The following is an 18,175-nucleotide window of genomic DNA, read 5'->3' as shown; positions in this document are numbered from 1 at the left end:
CTTTTCTGGTATTTGTCTCTGTTTTGTGACATAAGCAGCACTGATGATCATCACAGGTTGCAAAATAGTCATATCCTCTTATTGTGGGGGAAAGAGTTTCTACCTAAAGCCTATAACAGTCACCCACGTATTACTGTAGAGCATTTGTTTACAGCTTTAACAAGAGTGCTATTATCATCACTTCTTTTCAATACTGTACTACCTGTACAGTGTTATAAGGAAATAAGAAAATGTATAAGGATGTCAAAGGAAAAAAGAGAACTGTCATTGTGTGCAGACAAACGTAGCATTGACTATGTGGAAACAATGACATCTATAGAGACTCTTAGAACCAAGTTCAATAATGTGGCAAAGTAGTTAAATATATTTAAAAATCAATTATATTGTTAAAGATCTATAACGTAATTATTTAAAATTTTAAAGAATACTATTTGTAACAGAAACAAGAGCTCTAAATAACCTACAAACAAATTTCTCCAAAGATGTGTAAGACTTAAAAATCCTGTGTTTTGGGGGAAAATTTTTTTTTAATTTTTAAAAAAGAGGACTCCATGTTTGGATCCCCTTCCACCCTCATGGAAGCTGTCTTTCTCTCTCCTAGATTTCCCCTCTGGAGTCCCCTTCAACACTCTTCGTGGAAGTTTTCTCTCTTCTCCTTTTTTTCTCTTTCTTTACCTAAATAAATAAATAACTTTTCTGCAACAACAAAAAAAATTTTTTTTTAAGATGTGTAAGACTTTATGGAGAACGTTTTAAAATTTAGAGAAGCTAAAGAAGTGCAGTGCTATGCTACACAGATGGAAGGAAAGAATATCGTACACAAGTAATTAGGTATAGCAAGCAAGACTGGAACTGGGGAAAAACAGAATCAGGCCCAGCCTGGAAGCAGCCTACTACTGACATGGAAATGTGGATTTCCATTCTACAAACCTAATGATTCTTCTAAGAGAAACTAGAAATCCAGATTTCTATGGAAATTCTTTTTTTATATAATAGCAGAAATAATTTTAAATACTATACAGGACAAACAAAACACATCTGTGTAAGAACATGGTCCCAAACCAACAGTTTTCTACTCCTGCAATCTACCCACTTCTTTAGCTACTTGACTAATATTTCTGGAATGTCCTTAACCCACATACACAAAGGTTACACATACCACAGGAAATCTATCATCACCTTTGCTATAAAAATGCTGAGGATATCATCTCTTAAATTATTAATAAACTCCTAGACGAAAGGTCCATATAAAAAACCTCTTTCAGAATTCACTGCCTCAAAAAACATTGCTGTCCTTGAAGAAATGGTAAAATGTATAATATTTGAGGCTTTTCATATACAAAATGTGTGTCTAACACTTAATAACTTAACCTTTATAACAACACTGTAAAGTAGGCATTCAGATTGTCCCCATTTTACAGATGAGGAAACTGAGACTCAGAAAGGTTAAAGATCTTGCTCAAAGCCGGAAGTCACATCCACACCCAGGCAGTCTGGTTCTCTGCAGTTTTGCACTTCCATCCTGGCAATAACAACCACCTAACAGCTGACTGTCTCTTTTCTTGCCTTAGTTGTTGCCCCAACAGCAACCACACTGACCTTACTCTGTAAAGTCTTCCTTTTTCCAACTCCTAATTTCTACTATTCTTCTTTTCTTTAATGTAGATGCTGGTAGTTTATGCCACCTCAAATCCTTTGTACAGCAAGGCAGGGTTAAATTTTTTTTTTCTTTTGAAACAGAGTCTCACTCTGTCACCCAGGCTGGAGTGCAGTGGTACAATCTCAGTTCACTGCAACCTCCATCTTCCAGTTTCAAGTAATTCTCCTGGCTAAGCATTTTGAGTAGTTGGGATTACAGGCACATGCCACCACACCCGGCTAATTTGTGTATTTTCAGTAGAGAAGGAGTTTCACAATGTAGGCCAGGTTGGTCTCAAACTCCTGACTTCAAGTGATCCGTCCGCCTTGGCCTCCCAAAGTGCTGGGATTATAGGCGTGAGTCACCGCACCCAACCTATTGTGAAATTTAAGACTTTCACAATATAACTATTAGAAATTTTAAAATTTCTACGTGGCTTATATTTTATTTCTATCAGCATCACACCAGACACCACAGTAAAATTTTTTCTAAAGGTGAAATTAGTTTTAATAATATTATTTATTTAATCACTATATCTAAAATATCATTTCAACATATGATCAATGCAAAAATTGTACTTAGGTATTTTACACTTGCTTTTGCACTAAAGCTTCTATATACAGTACATACTTTACACTTATAGCACATCTCAATTTGTACATTTCATCAGAAATCGCTGAACTAAAAAGAAAAAGAAAAATAAATAGCTGAACTGTATTTAGATTTCATAAAACTTATTTATTTATTTTTTTTGAGATGGAGTTTCACTCTTGTTACCCAGGCTGGAGTGCAATGGCGCGATCTCAGCTCACCGCAACCTCCGCCTCCTGGGTTAGGCAATTCTCCTGCCTCAGCCTCCTGAGTAGCTGGGATTACTGGCACACGCTACCATGCCCAGCTAATTTTTTGTATTTTTTTTAGCAGAGACGGGGTTCCACCACTTTGACCAGGATGGTCTCGATCTCTTGACCTCGTGATCCACCTGCCTCAGCCTCCCAAAGTGCTGGGATTATAGGCGTCAGCCACTGCGCCCGGCCCAAAACTTACTATTTATAAAGTAGACTCACATACCCAAGTTGTTTAAAACATATTTAAAAGTTTTCCAATAACTAGGTCGGGCACAGTGGCTCACACCTGTAATCCCAGCACTTTGGGAGGCCAGGGTGGGTGGATCAGTTGAGGTCAGGAGTTTGAGACTAGCCTGGCCAACATGGTGAAACCCATCTCCATCAAAAATATAAAAATTAGCTGGGTGTGGTGGCTGGTGCCTGTAATCCCAGCTACTGGAAAGGCTGAGGAAGAACTGCTTGAACCTGAGCAGTGGAGGTTGCAGTAAGCTAAGATCGAACCACTGCACTCCAGCCTGGGCAACAGAGTTTTCCAATAATTAAATCAAGTATCAAAAAACCTTATTTTCCTTTAACATTCACCTCAGTTGAAACAGCCACATCAAGAGGTCAATAGCTACATGTAGCTACTAGTTTCCATAATGAACACCGCATCTAATAAATAAAATGCAATTAAAGAATGGCTGCACACCGGGCATGGTGGCTCAGGCTTGTAATCCCAGCACTTTGGAAGGCTGAGGCAGGTGGATCACCTGAGGTCAGGAGTTCAAGCCCAGCCTGGTCAACATGGTGAAACACCATCTCTACCAAAAATACAAATATTAGCCAGGCATGGTGGCAGGCACCTGTAATCCCAGTTACTCAGGAGACTGAGGCAGGAGAATCGCTTGAACCCGCAAGATCGCACCACTGTACTCCAGCCTGGGTGACAAGAGCAAAACCCCAGATCAAAAAAAAAAAAGTGGCTGTTATTATACACTAAACGAAAATGACTATGGGGCCGGGCGCAGTGGCTCATGCCTATAATCCCAGCACTCTGGGAGGCCGAGGCGGGTGGATCATGAGGTCAAGAGATCGAGACCATCCTGGTCAACAATGGTGAAACTCCATCTCTACTAAAAATACAAAAAATTAGCTGGGCACAGTGGCACATGCCTGTAATCCCAGCTACTCAGGAGGCTGAGGCAGGAGAATTGCCTGAACCCAGGAGGCGGAGGTTGCGGTGAGCCGAGATCGCGCCATTGCACTCCAGCCTGGGTAACAAGAGCGAAACTCCGTCTCAAAAAAAAAAAAAAAAAAAGAAATAGAAAATGACTATGATAGAATACATTGTTTGCTGGGAATAAAAAAAAAAAGAAAATGGCACTGATTCATACAATCAGGTGACAAAATCTAGATATGAACCTTTTACAGGCATATTATAAAGGTAATTCCAACAGGTTGGGTACTAAATTACTGATATGAACAAGTTGGTGACTCATTCAAATAGAGGAAACAGAATAAGAACTTTTTTTTTTTTTTTAGATGGAGTCTTGCTCTGCAGCCCAGGCTGGAGTGAAGTGGTGGGATCCTGGCTCGCTGCAACAACCTCCACCTCCCGGGTCCCGGTTCAAGCAATTCTCCTGCCTTAGCCTCCCGAGTAGCTGGGATTACAGACATGTACCGCCATGCCCAGTTAATTTTTTGTATTTTTAGTAAAGACGGGGTTTCAGCATATTGGTCAGGCTGGTCTTGAACTACTGACTTCCTGATCCGCCTGCCTCGGCCTCCCAAAATGCTTTTATTACCGGTATGAGCCACCGTGCCCAGCCAGAATAAGAACTTAAAATTAAGATTCCTAGTCCCATTCAGAAAAATATTGTTATAATAAAATTTTTAGCAGTTTTCTTGAGCATTTACACTTTTTACCTAAGAATTATTTTATCAAATAATTAAGGCCCAAAATACCCCAAAATGCCACCTAGATAGATCTTGAAAGCACATTCTATTTAAACACATTAAAGAAATGAATCTTAGAAAGCACACAGACATCTTTTACAAAATGAAATATCCCGCAAAGTCTTAAATCTACTCTATGATTCCAAATTCAAGAATTTGCCCTTAGTCCAGGGACTGTGGCTCACACCTGAAATCACAGAATTTTGAGAAGTTGAGGTCAGAGGATCACGTGAGCCTAGGAGTTCAACAACAGCCAAGGCAATGTGGCAGAACCCCAACTCTACAATTTTTTTTTTTTAATTAGCTGACCAGGCATGGTAGTGCATGCCTGTAATCTCAGTACTTTGAGAGGCCAAGGCAGGTGGATCACTTGCGCTCAGGAGTTCAAAGTCAGCCTGAGCAACAAAGCAAAGCGCTGTCTCTATAAAAAATACAAAGATTAGCCAGGTGTGGTTCCCAGAAGGTCAAGGCTGCAGTGAGCCAAGTAGAAAGTAAGCTTGTGGTATCTACTGCACACTCCAGCCCGGCAGCAGAGTGAGACCTTGTCTCAAAAAATTATCTGCGTGTGGTGCCATGTACCTGCAGTCCCAGCTACTCAAGAGGCCGAGGTAAGAGAAGAGCTTGAGCCCAGGAGGTTGAGGCTAAAGTGACCCATCAAAGAGCCACAGTCTGGGCCACAGAGCAAGACCCTGCCTCCAAAAACAACAACAAAAATTTTCTCTTAAAGAACTCCCTTGGGGGCCAGGTGCAGTGACTGATGCCTGTAATCCCACCACTTTGGAAGGCCAAGGCAGATAGATAGATGACAAGGTCAGGCGTTCAAGACCAGCCTGGCCAGGAGGTGAAACCCTGTCTCTACAAAAAATGCAAAAAAAAAAAAATTAGCCAGGCATGGTGACGGGCACCTGTAATCCCAGCTACTCCAGAGGCTGAGGTAGAGAAAAGCTTGAACCCGGGAGGCAGAGGTTGCGGTGAGCCGAGATCACACCAATGCACTCCAGTCTGTGCAACAGAGCAAGACACTGCCTCAGGAAAAAAAAAGAACTTCTTTGGGAATATGTAAATGTGCTGCTTCTAAAATGTTAATAATAATTATCTCTGAGGAATTAAGAGTCTTCCCCTACTCTACACTTTTTTTTTATAGCCCAATTTCTAATGTATCAGATTTCTGTAAATCTAACCTAATACTTAATATCAATCAACGAGAACACATGGCATTTATTTGCTTTATACTGTGACAGCCAGTACATGGATAACCACCTGGATCAATTTTTGATGTGGTAAAGCTTATAACTGAAAAATCAGAGCCTCAGGGTTTAATTACACTCTTACCTTTCTATGAGTGAAACATGAAGTATATTCCCATTAATTATATTTTTAGAAACCATGTGAAGAAGAAGAATGCTATTATGACACTAATTCTGTCCCAAACCAAATATATGAATATACTGATGAGCTAGCAGTTGCTCCTGCCTGGCCGCTTTTCTTCTGATCCAGTCCCCTTTCCTCTGATATTAACATGTCAGTTTTTCTTTGGGAAACTAATGGACTACCACTCCGAATCATGTATTTCTAAAGATGCTGACCCCACTCCTAACCCCAAGATGAGCATAAAATCCAAGTCAGTCTGATAAAATTAAATGCCAGTACTTTTTTGTTTTAACTTGGGGACTGAAGATCTCCTTCCACTGAAATTACTGACCTAAACAGAAAATAAGTTGATGGCGATCTTTCCTGATAGTGTTGCACATTCTTTCTTTCAATTTTGCAGTCTGTTCCTTAGAGAGACTATTTAGCACACAATACAATTCTTAAATTAAGTAAAATAAAATTTAACATTAATACGAAATTTAAAAAATCCACTATTTCTTTTCCATTACTAAATCCCACTTATGACAGTATAAACATGGAAAAAAAAAAGGACTTATCCAGACTATCATTCTCAAAACCCAGACTGGACTAATAAATAGTAACCATTTATGCATGGGAGAGAATCAACAGCCAGATCTGCTCAGAATTTATAGCAATCAAGGCACAAAGTAATTAGAACAAAATAGATGCCACCAACTGGCAATCACCCAATTTCCTTAACTTAAAAATATGTTGTGAGTTTCTCCATATAACATTGTACACAGAGAAAATAATTAAAAAGACATTTAGTGAGCCTTTTTTTTTTTTTTAAGAAATGGGGTCTTACTCTGCTGCCTAGGCTGGAGTACAGTGGTGCGATCACAGCTCACTAAGGCCTCAAAACTCCTGGGGCTCAAGCAATCCTCTTGACTTAGCCTCCTGAGTAGCTGGGACTAAAGGTATGCTTTACCACACAAGATCTCTTCTTCTTCTTCTTTTTTTTTTTTTTAAAGCAGGGTCTCACTATATTGCCCTTGGCTGGTCTCAAACTCCTAACCTCAAGGGATTCTCCCACCTCACCTCAGCCTCTCGAGTTGCTGGAATTACAGGCACAAGCCACCATGCCCAGCAACAAACATTTTCTTAAATATTCATTATAGTCCAGGCTATTTGGCAGAACAATCACATTAATTCTTTTTGGAGACAGAGTCTCACTCTGTCACCAGGCTAGAGTGCAGTGGCGCAATCTCTGCTCACTGTACCCTCCACCTCCTGGGTTCAAGTGATTCTTTCACCTCAGGCTCTTGAGTAGCTGGGATTACAGGCACACGCCACCATGACCAGCTGATTTTTATATTTTTTTTAGTACAGACACCATGTTGGCCAAGATTGTCTCAATCTCTTGACCTAGTGATCCGCCCACCTCGGCTTCCCAAAGTGCTGGGATTACATTCGTGAGCCACCGTAGCCGGCCAATTCTGGTCAATCTTTAAGCAAGCCAGCTACCACCATCAAAACATTCTCTCATCCACATAATGAGACTCCCAATGGAAAGGATAATTGATGGGAATATCATGCCTACAGCTTGCGTGCTCTCTCAATCTTACCCTCAGTTCCACAATCATTGGACTAGAAGGCTATCAAAAGTACCTCCAACCAGAAAAAGATTGACAATCCCTGAGTGACAGTGTCAAAGAATACTCTTACTAGATGTATTATCAGCTCAGCTTACCTGTCCAAAGTGAGCAGGGTAGCCCAGCATGTGCATATACAGTAATTTTGCCACATTCCGACACCGGTATGTATTGTCTTCTTCTCTAAAAGATGACCGGATTGCAGCACATTCTTTCTGGATCATTTCTCGTTCTTCAGCTTGGGTTCGGGCTGTCCGGATGGTCCGGATCAGCTCCCGCAATCTGATGGGGGCTGGCATCCTCTGGATATGGAAAGACATTAAATAGAGATGTTCACATTTTTTTTTTTTACTAGCAAAGGTATTCACACAACGTCCCATTTAAATTTTTGACTAGGTTTAAGAATTAAAGACTTGCCAAATCCAGCTTAGCTAACCTAAGCAAAGCTTGCTAAGCTTCAGCAAAGCTATTACATACAGACCTCTCAACTCTGTACATTTCTAGAAAGGCTACAAACAAAAATGGTAAGTATTAAATTAAGCAAAATAAGACAAAGAATATACTAAATACAAAAGTCCATCACTAACATCAAAATATCTCAGAAACTAATACAACTCAAATAGTTACTCAATCCTTAAAGTAATAAGGTCAATGCCTAACCTTAGAAAAGGTGTTTTCTGTTCAACCGCTGCTAAAGACAACATAGCTCAACAAAAATGAATATGGTCACAATCATGGTTCGACTTAACAAAATATGAGAGACTAAGAAAAAGACCAAATGTCAGATTAAAATACATCCAACAAATGGTAGTCATCTCAGCACACTGTATACATTTTTAAAATGTGAGGAGGAAATAAATTAACCTCAGAGAATAAGGCTATGAGTGTCATGAATATCCTTTAAAAGCAAATATATATATATATGTACACACACATACACATATTAACAAAGGACATATAACAGTCAAAAATAATTAGTTAAAAAAAAGAACAAAGAATTTGCACTAATTTGTAGTAATTACTACAAACTAAATTCAAGAATTACTACCAAGTTACAGTAACCAGGGAAATGTGAACTAACTGAACTTAAGAACAGACTGAAGCAAAACTGCAAGTTTAGGCATAAACCCACACAAATATGCACAAGTGATTTTTAACAAAGAGGCCAAAGTTATTCAATAGGAGCATGACAGTCTATCAACGAATGGTGCTGGCAACTAGATATCTCCTTAGGGGAAAAAATTAACCTCAATCCTACCTACACACAATACACAAAATTTAATTCAAAATGGATTACAAACCTAAAAGTCAAAGCTAAAACTAAAAATCTTCCAGAAGAAAATCTTTGCAAACAGGTTAAACAGAGACTTCGCACACAACCACAAAGTATAAAAGAGAAATTTGATAACTGCACCATATCAAAGTTCAAAATTTTTGCTCTTTAAAAGACATCATTATGAAAATAAGGCACACTAGCTGGGCACGGTGGCTCATGCCTGTAATGCTAGTACTTTGGGAGACCGCGGTGGGCAGATCACTTGAGGTCAGGAGTTCAAAACCAGCCTGGCCAACATGGCAAAACCCCATCTCTACTAAAAATATAAAACTAGCCAGGCATGGTGGTATATACCTGTAATACCAGCTACCTGGGAGGCTGAAGCAGGAGATTCGCTGAAACCCAGGAGGCAGAGGTTGCAGTGAGCCAAGATCTCACCGTTGTACTCCAGCCTGGGCAACGAGAGCAAAAACATAAAGGAAAAGGAAAAAGGAAAGGAAAGAGAGGGGAGGAAGGAAGGAAGGAAGGAAGGGAGGGAGAGAGGGAGGGAGGGAAGGGAGGGAAGCCATAGAAAGGGAAAAATATTCAATATACGTTATCTGTCAAAAGACTTGCATTCAGGATATGTAACTTTTACAACTCAATAATAAGACAATCTTATTTTAAAAGTGGGTAAACAGGCCAGGCATGGTGGCTTATGCCTGTAATCCCAGCACTTTGGGAGGCTGAGGCAGGCGCCTGAGGTTGGAAGTTCTGACCGACATGGAGAAACTCCATCTCTACTAAAAATACAAAAAATTAGGCCAGGCACGGGGGCTCACACCTATAATCCCAGCATTTTGGAAGGCCGAGGCAGGTGGGTCACCTGAGGTCAGGAGGTCAAGACCAGCCTGCCCAACATAGTGAAACCCTGTCTCTACTAAACATACAAAAAAAAATAGCTGGGCATGGTGGCAGGAACCTGTAATTCCAGCTTATCAGGAGGCTGAGGCAGGAGACTCGCTTGAACCTGGGAGGCAGAGGTGGCAGTGAGCTGAGATGACACCACTGCACTCCAGCTTGGGTGTCAAGAGTGAAACTTGCCTCAAAAAAAAAAAAAATTAAAAAGGCCAGGCATGGTGGCTCATGCCTGTAATCCTAGCACTTTGGGAGGCCGAGGTGGGTGGGTCACCTGAGGTCAGGAGTTCAAGACCAGCCTGGCCATCATGGTGAAACCCCATCTTTAGAGAAAAAAAATAAAAAGAAAAAAGAAAAAAAAATTAGCCAGGTGTGATGGTACATGCCTGTAATTCCAGCTACTAGAGAGGTCAAGGCAGGAGAATCACTTGAACCTGGAAGGCGGAGGTTGCGGTGAGCCGAGATAGTGCCATTGCACTCCAGCCTGGGCAACAAGAGCAAAACTTCAACTCAAAAAAAAAAAAAAAAAAAGGGTAAACAAAAAAAAAGGCTAAAAGATTAGAACAAATACTTCTCAAAAAAAATACACGAACTGTTACAAGCACATGAAAAGATGCTTAACATCGTTAGCAGGAAAAAGGAAATTTAAACCATGATGATAGATCATTGCAGTTACACACACATACCAAAAAAAAAAGAAGAAGAAGAAAACTATAATGAGATACCACTCCACACCACTAAAACAGCTAAAATTAAAGACCAACCATACCAAGACTTGGCAATGATATAGAAAAACTAAACTTTCATAAACTGCCCATGGGAATAAAAATGGTTCAACTACTTTAGAAAACAGTTTGGCAGGTTTTTATGACGTTAAACATATACTTAGCATATAATTTAGCAAATCTACTCAGTATATACCCAAGAGAAGTATTTACCCATGAGTAACAAAAGTATGTATCTTCACCAAAACTTGTACATGAAATGTTCACATAAGTTTAATTCGTAATTGCCAAGAACTGAAAACGACCTAAATTTCCATAAACAGGTGAATGGATGATGGTGTATCTATATAATGGACTACTTCTCAGAATAAAATAGAACCAATTATATACAACATCAAAGTCTTATAAACATTCTGCTAAGCAAAAGCAGCAGACACAATAGAGTACATACTACATATGATTCCATTTAGGTGAAATTCTAGGACAAAGCTAATCCATAGAGAGGGAGAAGACATTTTTCCACTAAATATAAGCTCCCTAAGTCTAGATTCTCATTTGTCTTCTTCACTGTTGTATCCTCCTATAAGAATACAAACTTGGCCGGGTGCGGTGGCTCACGCCTGTAATCCCAGCACTTTGGGAGGCCGAGGCGGGTGGATCACGAGGTCAGGAGATTGAGACCATCCTGGTCAACATGGTGAAACACCGTCTCTACTAAAAATACAAAAAATTAGCTGGGCATGGTGGCACACGCCTGTAATCCCAGCTACTTGGGAGGCCGAGGCAGGAGAATTGCCTGAACCCAGGAGGTGGAGGTTGTGGTGAGCCGAGAACGCGCCATTGCACTCATGCCTGGGTAACAAGAGCGAAACTCCGTCTCAAAAAAATAAATAAATAAATAAAAATACAAACTTGATAAATACTATGTTTATTAAATCATAAATGCTGAAATATCTTTAAAAAATTGAACTGTCCTTTCCAAAGCACACAAAATAAAGGTGTACCAGCTGCTCACCAACAGCTATGGGAAAAGGCTGCCAGAATTCAACCCAGTTCTCTTTTACCCTGCCCAGATAACTTTCTCCCTGCGCTTCAGAACTCACACTGCCTGCTGTGAGCTTTGAGCTACTGATAGCCAACCAACCACCAAGAACACAACCAAAAAGCTGGAGCTTCTGCTGCTCTGTGATCGGTCTTCCCCTAATAGACCTAAAGTTATTAGAGCTCTAAATCTAAAAACAAAATTCTAAAATTTAATTTTTCAACATTAAAATCACCTATTTTGGCCAGGCACAGTGGCTCATGCCTGTAATCTCAGCAGTTTCGGAGGCTGAGGGAGGTGGATCACAAGGTCAGGAGTTCAAGACCAGCCTGGCCAACACAGTGAAACCCCATCTCCATATTTAATTTCTCCTATTCAAACAGTGATGTAGTAACACTGATCTTTCCTTTTATTCACTCTGTAGACCATTTCCTTTCTATGAAGACATTTCTTCTTACAGGGGAAATGCATATGCACCCTTCTACTCCCCTCAAAAGAAAGAAAACCACAAAAACACAGACAGAAAACTATCTAAGCTAGATCAATTTAATGACAGCCAGAATATCTAAGATGTACTGGAAAGTAAGTCTGATTGAAGCATAATACAATCAGTTGATTTGGTTTAAGCTTTCCTAGTGTCACATTCTAGTCATAATATTTTGCAAGTTATAAATGCATTAAAGCAACTCAGATTATATATGAAATAAAAATCTGGTGGCTCACGCCTGTAATCCCAACACTTTGGGAGGCCAAGGTAGGTGCAATGCTTTGGGTCCAGGAGTTCAAGACTGGCCTGAGCAACATAGCGACACCCCATCTCTACTAAAATTACAAAAATTAGTTGGGCGTGGTGGTATGCATCTGCAGTCCCAGCTACTCGGGAGGCTGATGTGGAAGAATCACAAGCCCAAGCAACAGAGGTTGCAGTGAGTTGAAATCGCATCACTGCACTCCAGCCTGGGTGGCGGAGTAAGATCCTGTCTCAAAAACAATAATAATAAAATGAAATGAATCTGGAGATAAGTAGTCTGGTCATTACAGAGGCAAACACCATTGTAAGACAGGTATAATTCTTTGACCAGGTTTCACCATGGCCTAGTATGATGAAACACTCAAGACCAACTTCATATGCCCTGATTTCAGGCTCACAGTGCAGCTTTCTGATTATTAAATGCTTCCTCAAGTACTCCAACTCCCAAGTACCTCCACACTAGAAATAGTGTGCTGTGGAATGCAGACACAGGTAATTCAAGAGAAAAGCATATATTCCCCTTATGAATTACAATACTACAGTATTATTGTAATTTACAAATCAGTGTGTTTAATTGGTCTAAATCACCCCTAGGAGATGAACTACTGAAATGGAATTTCTGGATCTTCAATGCTAAAGAATAAGATGTGGAATGTATGATCACATCAAGACACCACCCCACCCTGTCTAGGCAGCCAGCTGGCATCCCTCTAAGAGGACTGAAGTTCAGTTCTCCCCAAATCGTCACAGTAATTACAGGAATCTTATTTTATGCTTAATTATCCATAACCAAAATTCACCAGAACTGAGATCTAAAAAGCAGATGTCTATAAATGCAAACATGCCTACTGAACAATTCAACAGCACTGAGGTGCATAAAAAGCAGACTGGGCACAGTGGCTCAGGTCTGTAATGCCAGCACTCTGGGAGGCCAAGGAGGAGGACTGGTTGAGTCCAGAAGTTCAAGACAAGCCTGGGCAACACAGCAAGACCCCGACTCTTAAAAAAAAAGTCTATACACACACACACACACACACACACACACACACACAGACACAAAAGTAATAAACACCAAGTAAATAATGACAGGTAAACAAGACAAACCTCTGACACTAATAAAATAAAAAACAATTCTCACTCTCTCAACCATAATGTTATTAGCAAAACCACACTAAGGTATTCTCAATTCAAGAAGTATCACCAAATTCTCAAAACAAAATTTTGGTTTAAAGACATGTCCCAAAGGGTATAATTAATGCTAAGAGAGGTTATCTGATGTAAATATAGATGCCTTTTTTTTTTTTTTTTAAAGATGGGGTTTCACCGTATTTATTGGTCAGGCTGGTCTTGAACTCCCGAGCTCAGGTGATCCAACTGCCTTGGCCTCCAAAGTGCTTGGATTACAGGCATGAGCCACCACGCCTGGCCAATATAGATGTCTTTTTAACATCTAAATATGGTCTGCTATCTTTCAAGTAATGAACACGTTAAAACTTGCTTTGAAAAAAAAAAAAAATCAAACAAATTAACAAAAACGTATCAATAAAGCAACTGTAAACTTTCAAACTTGGTAAGATATCATTCATTCCAGAAAAACTTAAAAAAGGGTACTTTTCCCTAGAATGAGAAGCAGAAATATTAGAAAGTTACTTAATGTAATACTAAGATGACAAATTTTCCCTAGTATATTCTTCATGAATCCAAGTTCTGTTAATTATGGACATACAAGGAGGGTGGCAGAGTTGTCCAAAGAAAATTAAAGATTATCTAATTGTCATGTTTTTTTCTTTGGCAAATGGATGTTATAATAGTCACATTTAAATGATGTTTCTGATATTAACTACTTAGAAATGGAGGGTAAACAGTCCCACCGACAATAGTGTCAAAATAAAATACACAAGAATAAATTTAGTTAGAAAGGTACAGGAACTATATGGAGAAAACTACGAAATCTATAAAATACATGTTGAAAGAGCTAAAATAAACTTGAATAAACAGACACTACAGCAAGGAAAAATTATTATCAAAAACTGTTAGGGCTGGGTGCAGTGACTTACCAACACTTTAAGAGGCCAAGGTGAGAGGATCATTTGAGCCCATGAGTTAGAAACCAGCCTGGGCAACACAGTGTGACTCTGTCTCTACAGAGTTGTTTTTTTTGGGGGGAGGGGGATGGGAACAGAGTCTTGCTCTATCACCTCAGCTGGAGTGCAGTGGTGCGATCTCAGCTCACTACAACCTCCGCCTCCCAGGTTCCAGCAATTTTCCTGCCTTAGCCTCCCGAGTAGCTGGGACTATAGGCAAGTGCCACCACACCCGGCTAATTTTTTTGTATTTTTAGTAGAGATGGGGTTTCACCATGTTAGCCAGGGTGATCTCAATCTCCTGACCTTGTGATCCACCCACCTTGGCCTCCCAAAGTGCTGGGATTAAAGGTGTGAGCCATCATGCCTGACCTACAAAAAAAAATTTTTTTTAATATTAGCCACGAGTGGTAGAACATCCCTGTAATCCTACTTCAGAGGCCGAAGTCGGATGATTACTTGAGCCCAGAGACTGTAAGGAGCTGTGATCACACCACGCCACTGTACACCACCAACCTGGGAGAAAAACTGAGACCCTGTCTCAAAACAAAACAAAAAAAAACTGTCAGGCCTCTGAAATCAATATATGAATACAATGCAATTCCAAGCAACAGGCTTTTTAGATTTTTCTGAACTCAACAAAACTAATTTCTTTCCTTTTTTTTTTTTTTCTCAGATTGAGTCTTGCTCGGTCGCCCAGAGTAGAAAGCAGTGGTATGATCTTGGCTCATTGCAACCTCTGCCTCCCAGGTTCAAGTGATTCTCTTGCTTCAACCTTCCAGGTAGATGGGATTACAGGCATCTGCGACCACGCCTGGCTAATTTTGGTGTTTTTAGTACAGACAGGGTTTCAATGTTGGCCAGGCTGGTCTTGATCTTGAACTCCTGACCTCAAGTGATCCATCCACCTCGGCTTCCCAAAGTGCTGAAATTACGGGTGAGTCACTACGCCTGGCCAACAAAACTATTTTCAATCCATTTAGATATAAGAATAAATGCTTAAAAATAGCCAAAAAATAAAAAACTATACTAATAGGAGCTTTTCTTAACAGAAAATAACTTCCTGAAAGTTATTCAATACAGTAAAATAATAGTACAGGAAGAGAAAAACACAGAACATAGAAAAACAGCAAACATACATGGGAAATTAACATATGAGAAGGTGGCACTTAATTCACTGAGAAAAGAATGGTCTATTTGGTCCTGGCATAGCTGGCTCTTTATAAAAATGAAAATCATATAAGATCCATTACCTCACACATATAAATGTTGACTCCAGGGGAATAAATATGTTAATTTTTCTAAAACCATAATATTAAATATTAAGGAGAACATTTGTATATTCCTCATATGGAATGGACTCTTCTAATTACTTATTTTAATTTTTTGAGATGGAGTCTTACTGTCGCCCAGGCTGGAGTGCAATGGTGCAATCTTGGCTCACTGTAACCTCCACCTCCCAGCTTTTCAAGTGATTCCCATGCCTCAGCCTCCAGAGTAGCTGGGACTACAGGTGCCCACCACCACACCCAGTTGATGTTTGTATTTTCAGTAGAGAAGGGAAATACAATTTGGCCAGGTTGGTCTCAAACTCCTGACTTTAAGTGATCGGCCTGCCTAAGCCTCTCAAAAGTGCTGGGATTACAGACGTGAGCCACAGCACCTGACTGAAATGGACTCTTCTAAGACAGCTTCAGAAACCAAAGATGAAAAGAGGGATATACATAACTACTTGAAAATGTCTGTGACACAAATAAAGTTAAAAGATAAATGAGGCTGGGTGTGGTGGCTCACGCCTGTAATTCCAGCACTTTGGGAGGCCAAGATGGGTAGATCATCTGAGGTCAGGAGTTTGTGACCAGCCTGACCAGTAGAGACAGGGTTTCATGGTGAAACTCCGTCTCTACTAAAAGTACAAAACTTAGCCAGGCACAGTGGTGGGTGCCTGTAATCCCAGCTTCTCAAGAGGCTGAGGCAGGAGAATCGCTTGAACCCAGGAGGCGGAGGTTGTAGTGAGCTAAGATCAGGCCACTGCACTCCAGCCTGGGGGACAAGAGCGAGACTCCATCTCAAAAAAAAGTAAAAAAGATAAATGAAAGACAAAAAAAATACATGTGCCATATAACAAACAATATTCCATAAGCACTCATACAAGAAAATTTAAAGAAAAAGAAAAAGAAAAATCAACCAAGGACATAAACAAACAATTCTCAATAAAGGAAATTCAATGGCCACTAAACATATCAAATAAAGCTCCAGTAACAGGGAAGTTAAAATTAAGACAAAACTGCGTGAGCAGACTAGTGAAAATTAAACTACCCAATGGTTTGATGATACGGAGAAGTCAAGGCTACTTGGGATGAAAATTATGACAACCTATCTACAGAGTAATGTGGCAATAACAACGTATAAAATATATTTCTCTGTTAACCCAGAATTCCTACTTGGGAGACTCTACAGAAATAAAAGCATCAGCAAATAAGGTGGCATGTACAAGAATACTTATTGAAGCACTTTGTAAGTAGCAAAAATCTAGAAATGATCTAAATGTCCACATGAAAATAACAATAAATTATAGTACATCCATGCTAAAGACACAATAGAACTGTTTAAAAGAACAGGGTAGAATTACATTTACTGTGGGCTGAGCACAGTGGCTCACACTTGTAATCTCAGCATTTTGGGAGGCTGAGGCAGACAAATTTCTTGAGCCCAGGAGTTCGAGACCAGCTGAGCAACATAGCGAATTCTCATCTCTTATTTAAAAAACTAATAATAAAGAAAAAGAAAAAATAATAATAAAGAATTATATAGGCTGGGTGCGGTGGCTCACACCTATAATCCCAGCCTTTGGGAGGCCGAGGCAGGTAGATCAAGACCTGCCTGGCCAATGTGGCAAAACCACATCTCTACTAAAACTACAAAAAGAAGCCATGTGTGGTGGCAGGTGCCTGTAATCCCAGCTACTCTGGAGGCTGAGGCAGAATTGCTGAACCCGGGAGGTGGAGGTTGCAGTGAGCCAAGATTGTGCCACTACATTCCAGCCTGGGTGAGAGACCAAGGCTCTGTCTCAAAAAAAAAAAAAAAAAAAAAAAAGAGCTGGACACCATGGACTCACAACTCTAATCCCAGCACTTTGGGAGGCAGAGGCAGGTGGTCACAAGGTCAAGAAATTGAGGCCATCCTGGCTAACATGGTGAAATTCTGTCTCTACTAAAAATACAAAATTTAGCTGGATATATGGCATGTAGCTGTATTCCCAGCTACTTGGAAGGCTGAGGCAGGAGAACAGCTCGAACCCGGGAGGAAGAGGTTGCAGTGAGCGGGGATCTCACCACTGCACTCCAGCCTGGGTGACAGAGCAAGACTCTGTCTCAAAAAAATTAAAAAAAATTGTAGAACCAGGGTCCCACAGTGTTTCCCAGGCTGGTTTTGAACTCCTGTCCTCAAGTGATCCTTCCAACTTGACTTCCCAAAGTGATGGGATTACAGACATGAGCCACCAGACGTGGCTAGTAAAGTTTATTTTCAGGTTTAGAAAACACGTAACATCTTCACATATCTTTAAAAGAACTAGAATATTTCGGCCGGGTGTGGTGGCTCATGCCTGTAATCCCAGCACTTTGGGAGGCTGAAGCAGGTGGATCACCTGAGTTCAGGAGTTTGAGACCAGCCTGGTCAACACGACAAAACCCCATCTCCACTAAATATACAAAAATTAGCCAGGTACAGTCGCTCCATGCCTGAAATTCCAGCTGTTTGGGAGGCTCAGGCACGAGAATCACTGGAACCCAGGAGGCAGGAGGTTGTAGTAAGCCAAGATGGCACCACCGCACTCCAGCCTGGGTGAGAGAGTGATACCCTGCCTCAAAAATAAATAAATAAATAATATGTTTTGTAATTATTTATAAAATACAAAAGTCACATGTATTTTCCTCATCTTTTAAAAAACTGTGACTTTTTCCTTCCAAATCTACTTAATTTGTTACCT

At 40.3% G+C, this 18,175-nt stretch overlaps 1 protein-coding gene across 1 annotated transcript in view; it reads right to left on the bottom strand.

Moving 5' to 3' along the window:
- AP1G1 (adaptor related protein complex 1 subunit gamma 1) overlaps positions 1-18,175 on the bottom strand; it is a 76,290-nt gene that overhangs the window by 51,561 nt on the left and 6,554 nt on the right. The window contains exon 2 of the mRNA XM_035282635.3: positions 7,508-7,711. Coding sequence (XP_035138526.1) covers positions 7,508-7,708 — 201 coding nt within the window. The 5' untranslated portion in view covers positions 7,709-7,711. The remainder of the gene's footprint in view (positions 1-7,507; positions 7,712-18,175) is intronic.

Source organism: Callithrix jacchus, chromosome 20 (assembly GCF_049354715.1).
Source record: "Callithrix jacchus isolate 240 chromosome 20, calJac240_pri, whole genome shotgun sequence".
NCBI classification, from domain to species: Eukaryota; Metazoa; Chordata; class Mammalia; order Primates; family Cebidae; genus Callithrix; species Callithrix jacchus.
The sequence above is the reverse complement of the archived record's forward strand: the minus strand, read 5'-3'. Positions and strand labels throughout refer to the sequence as shown.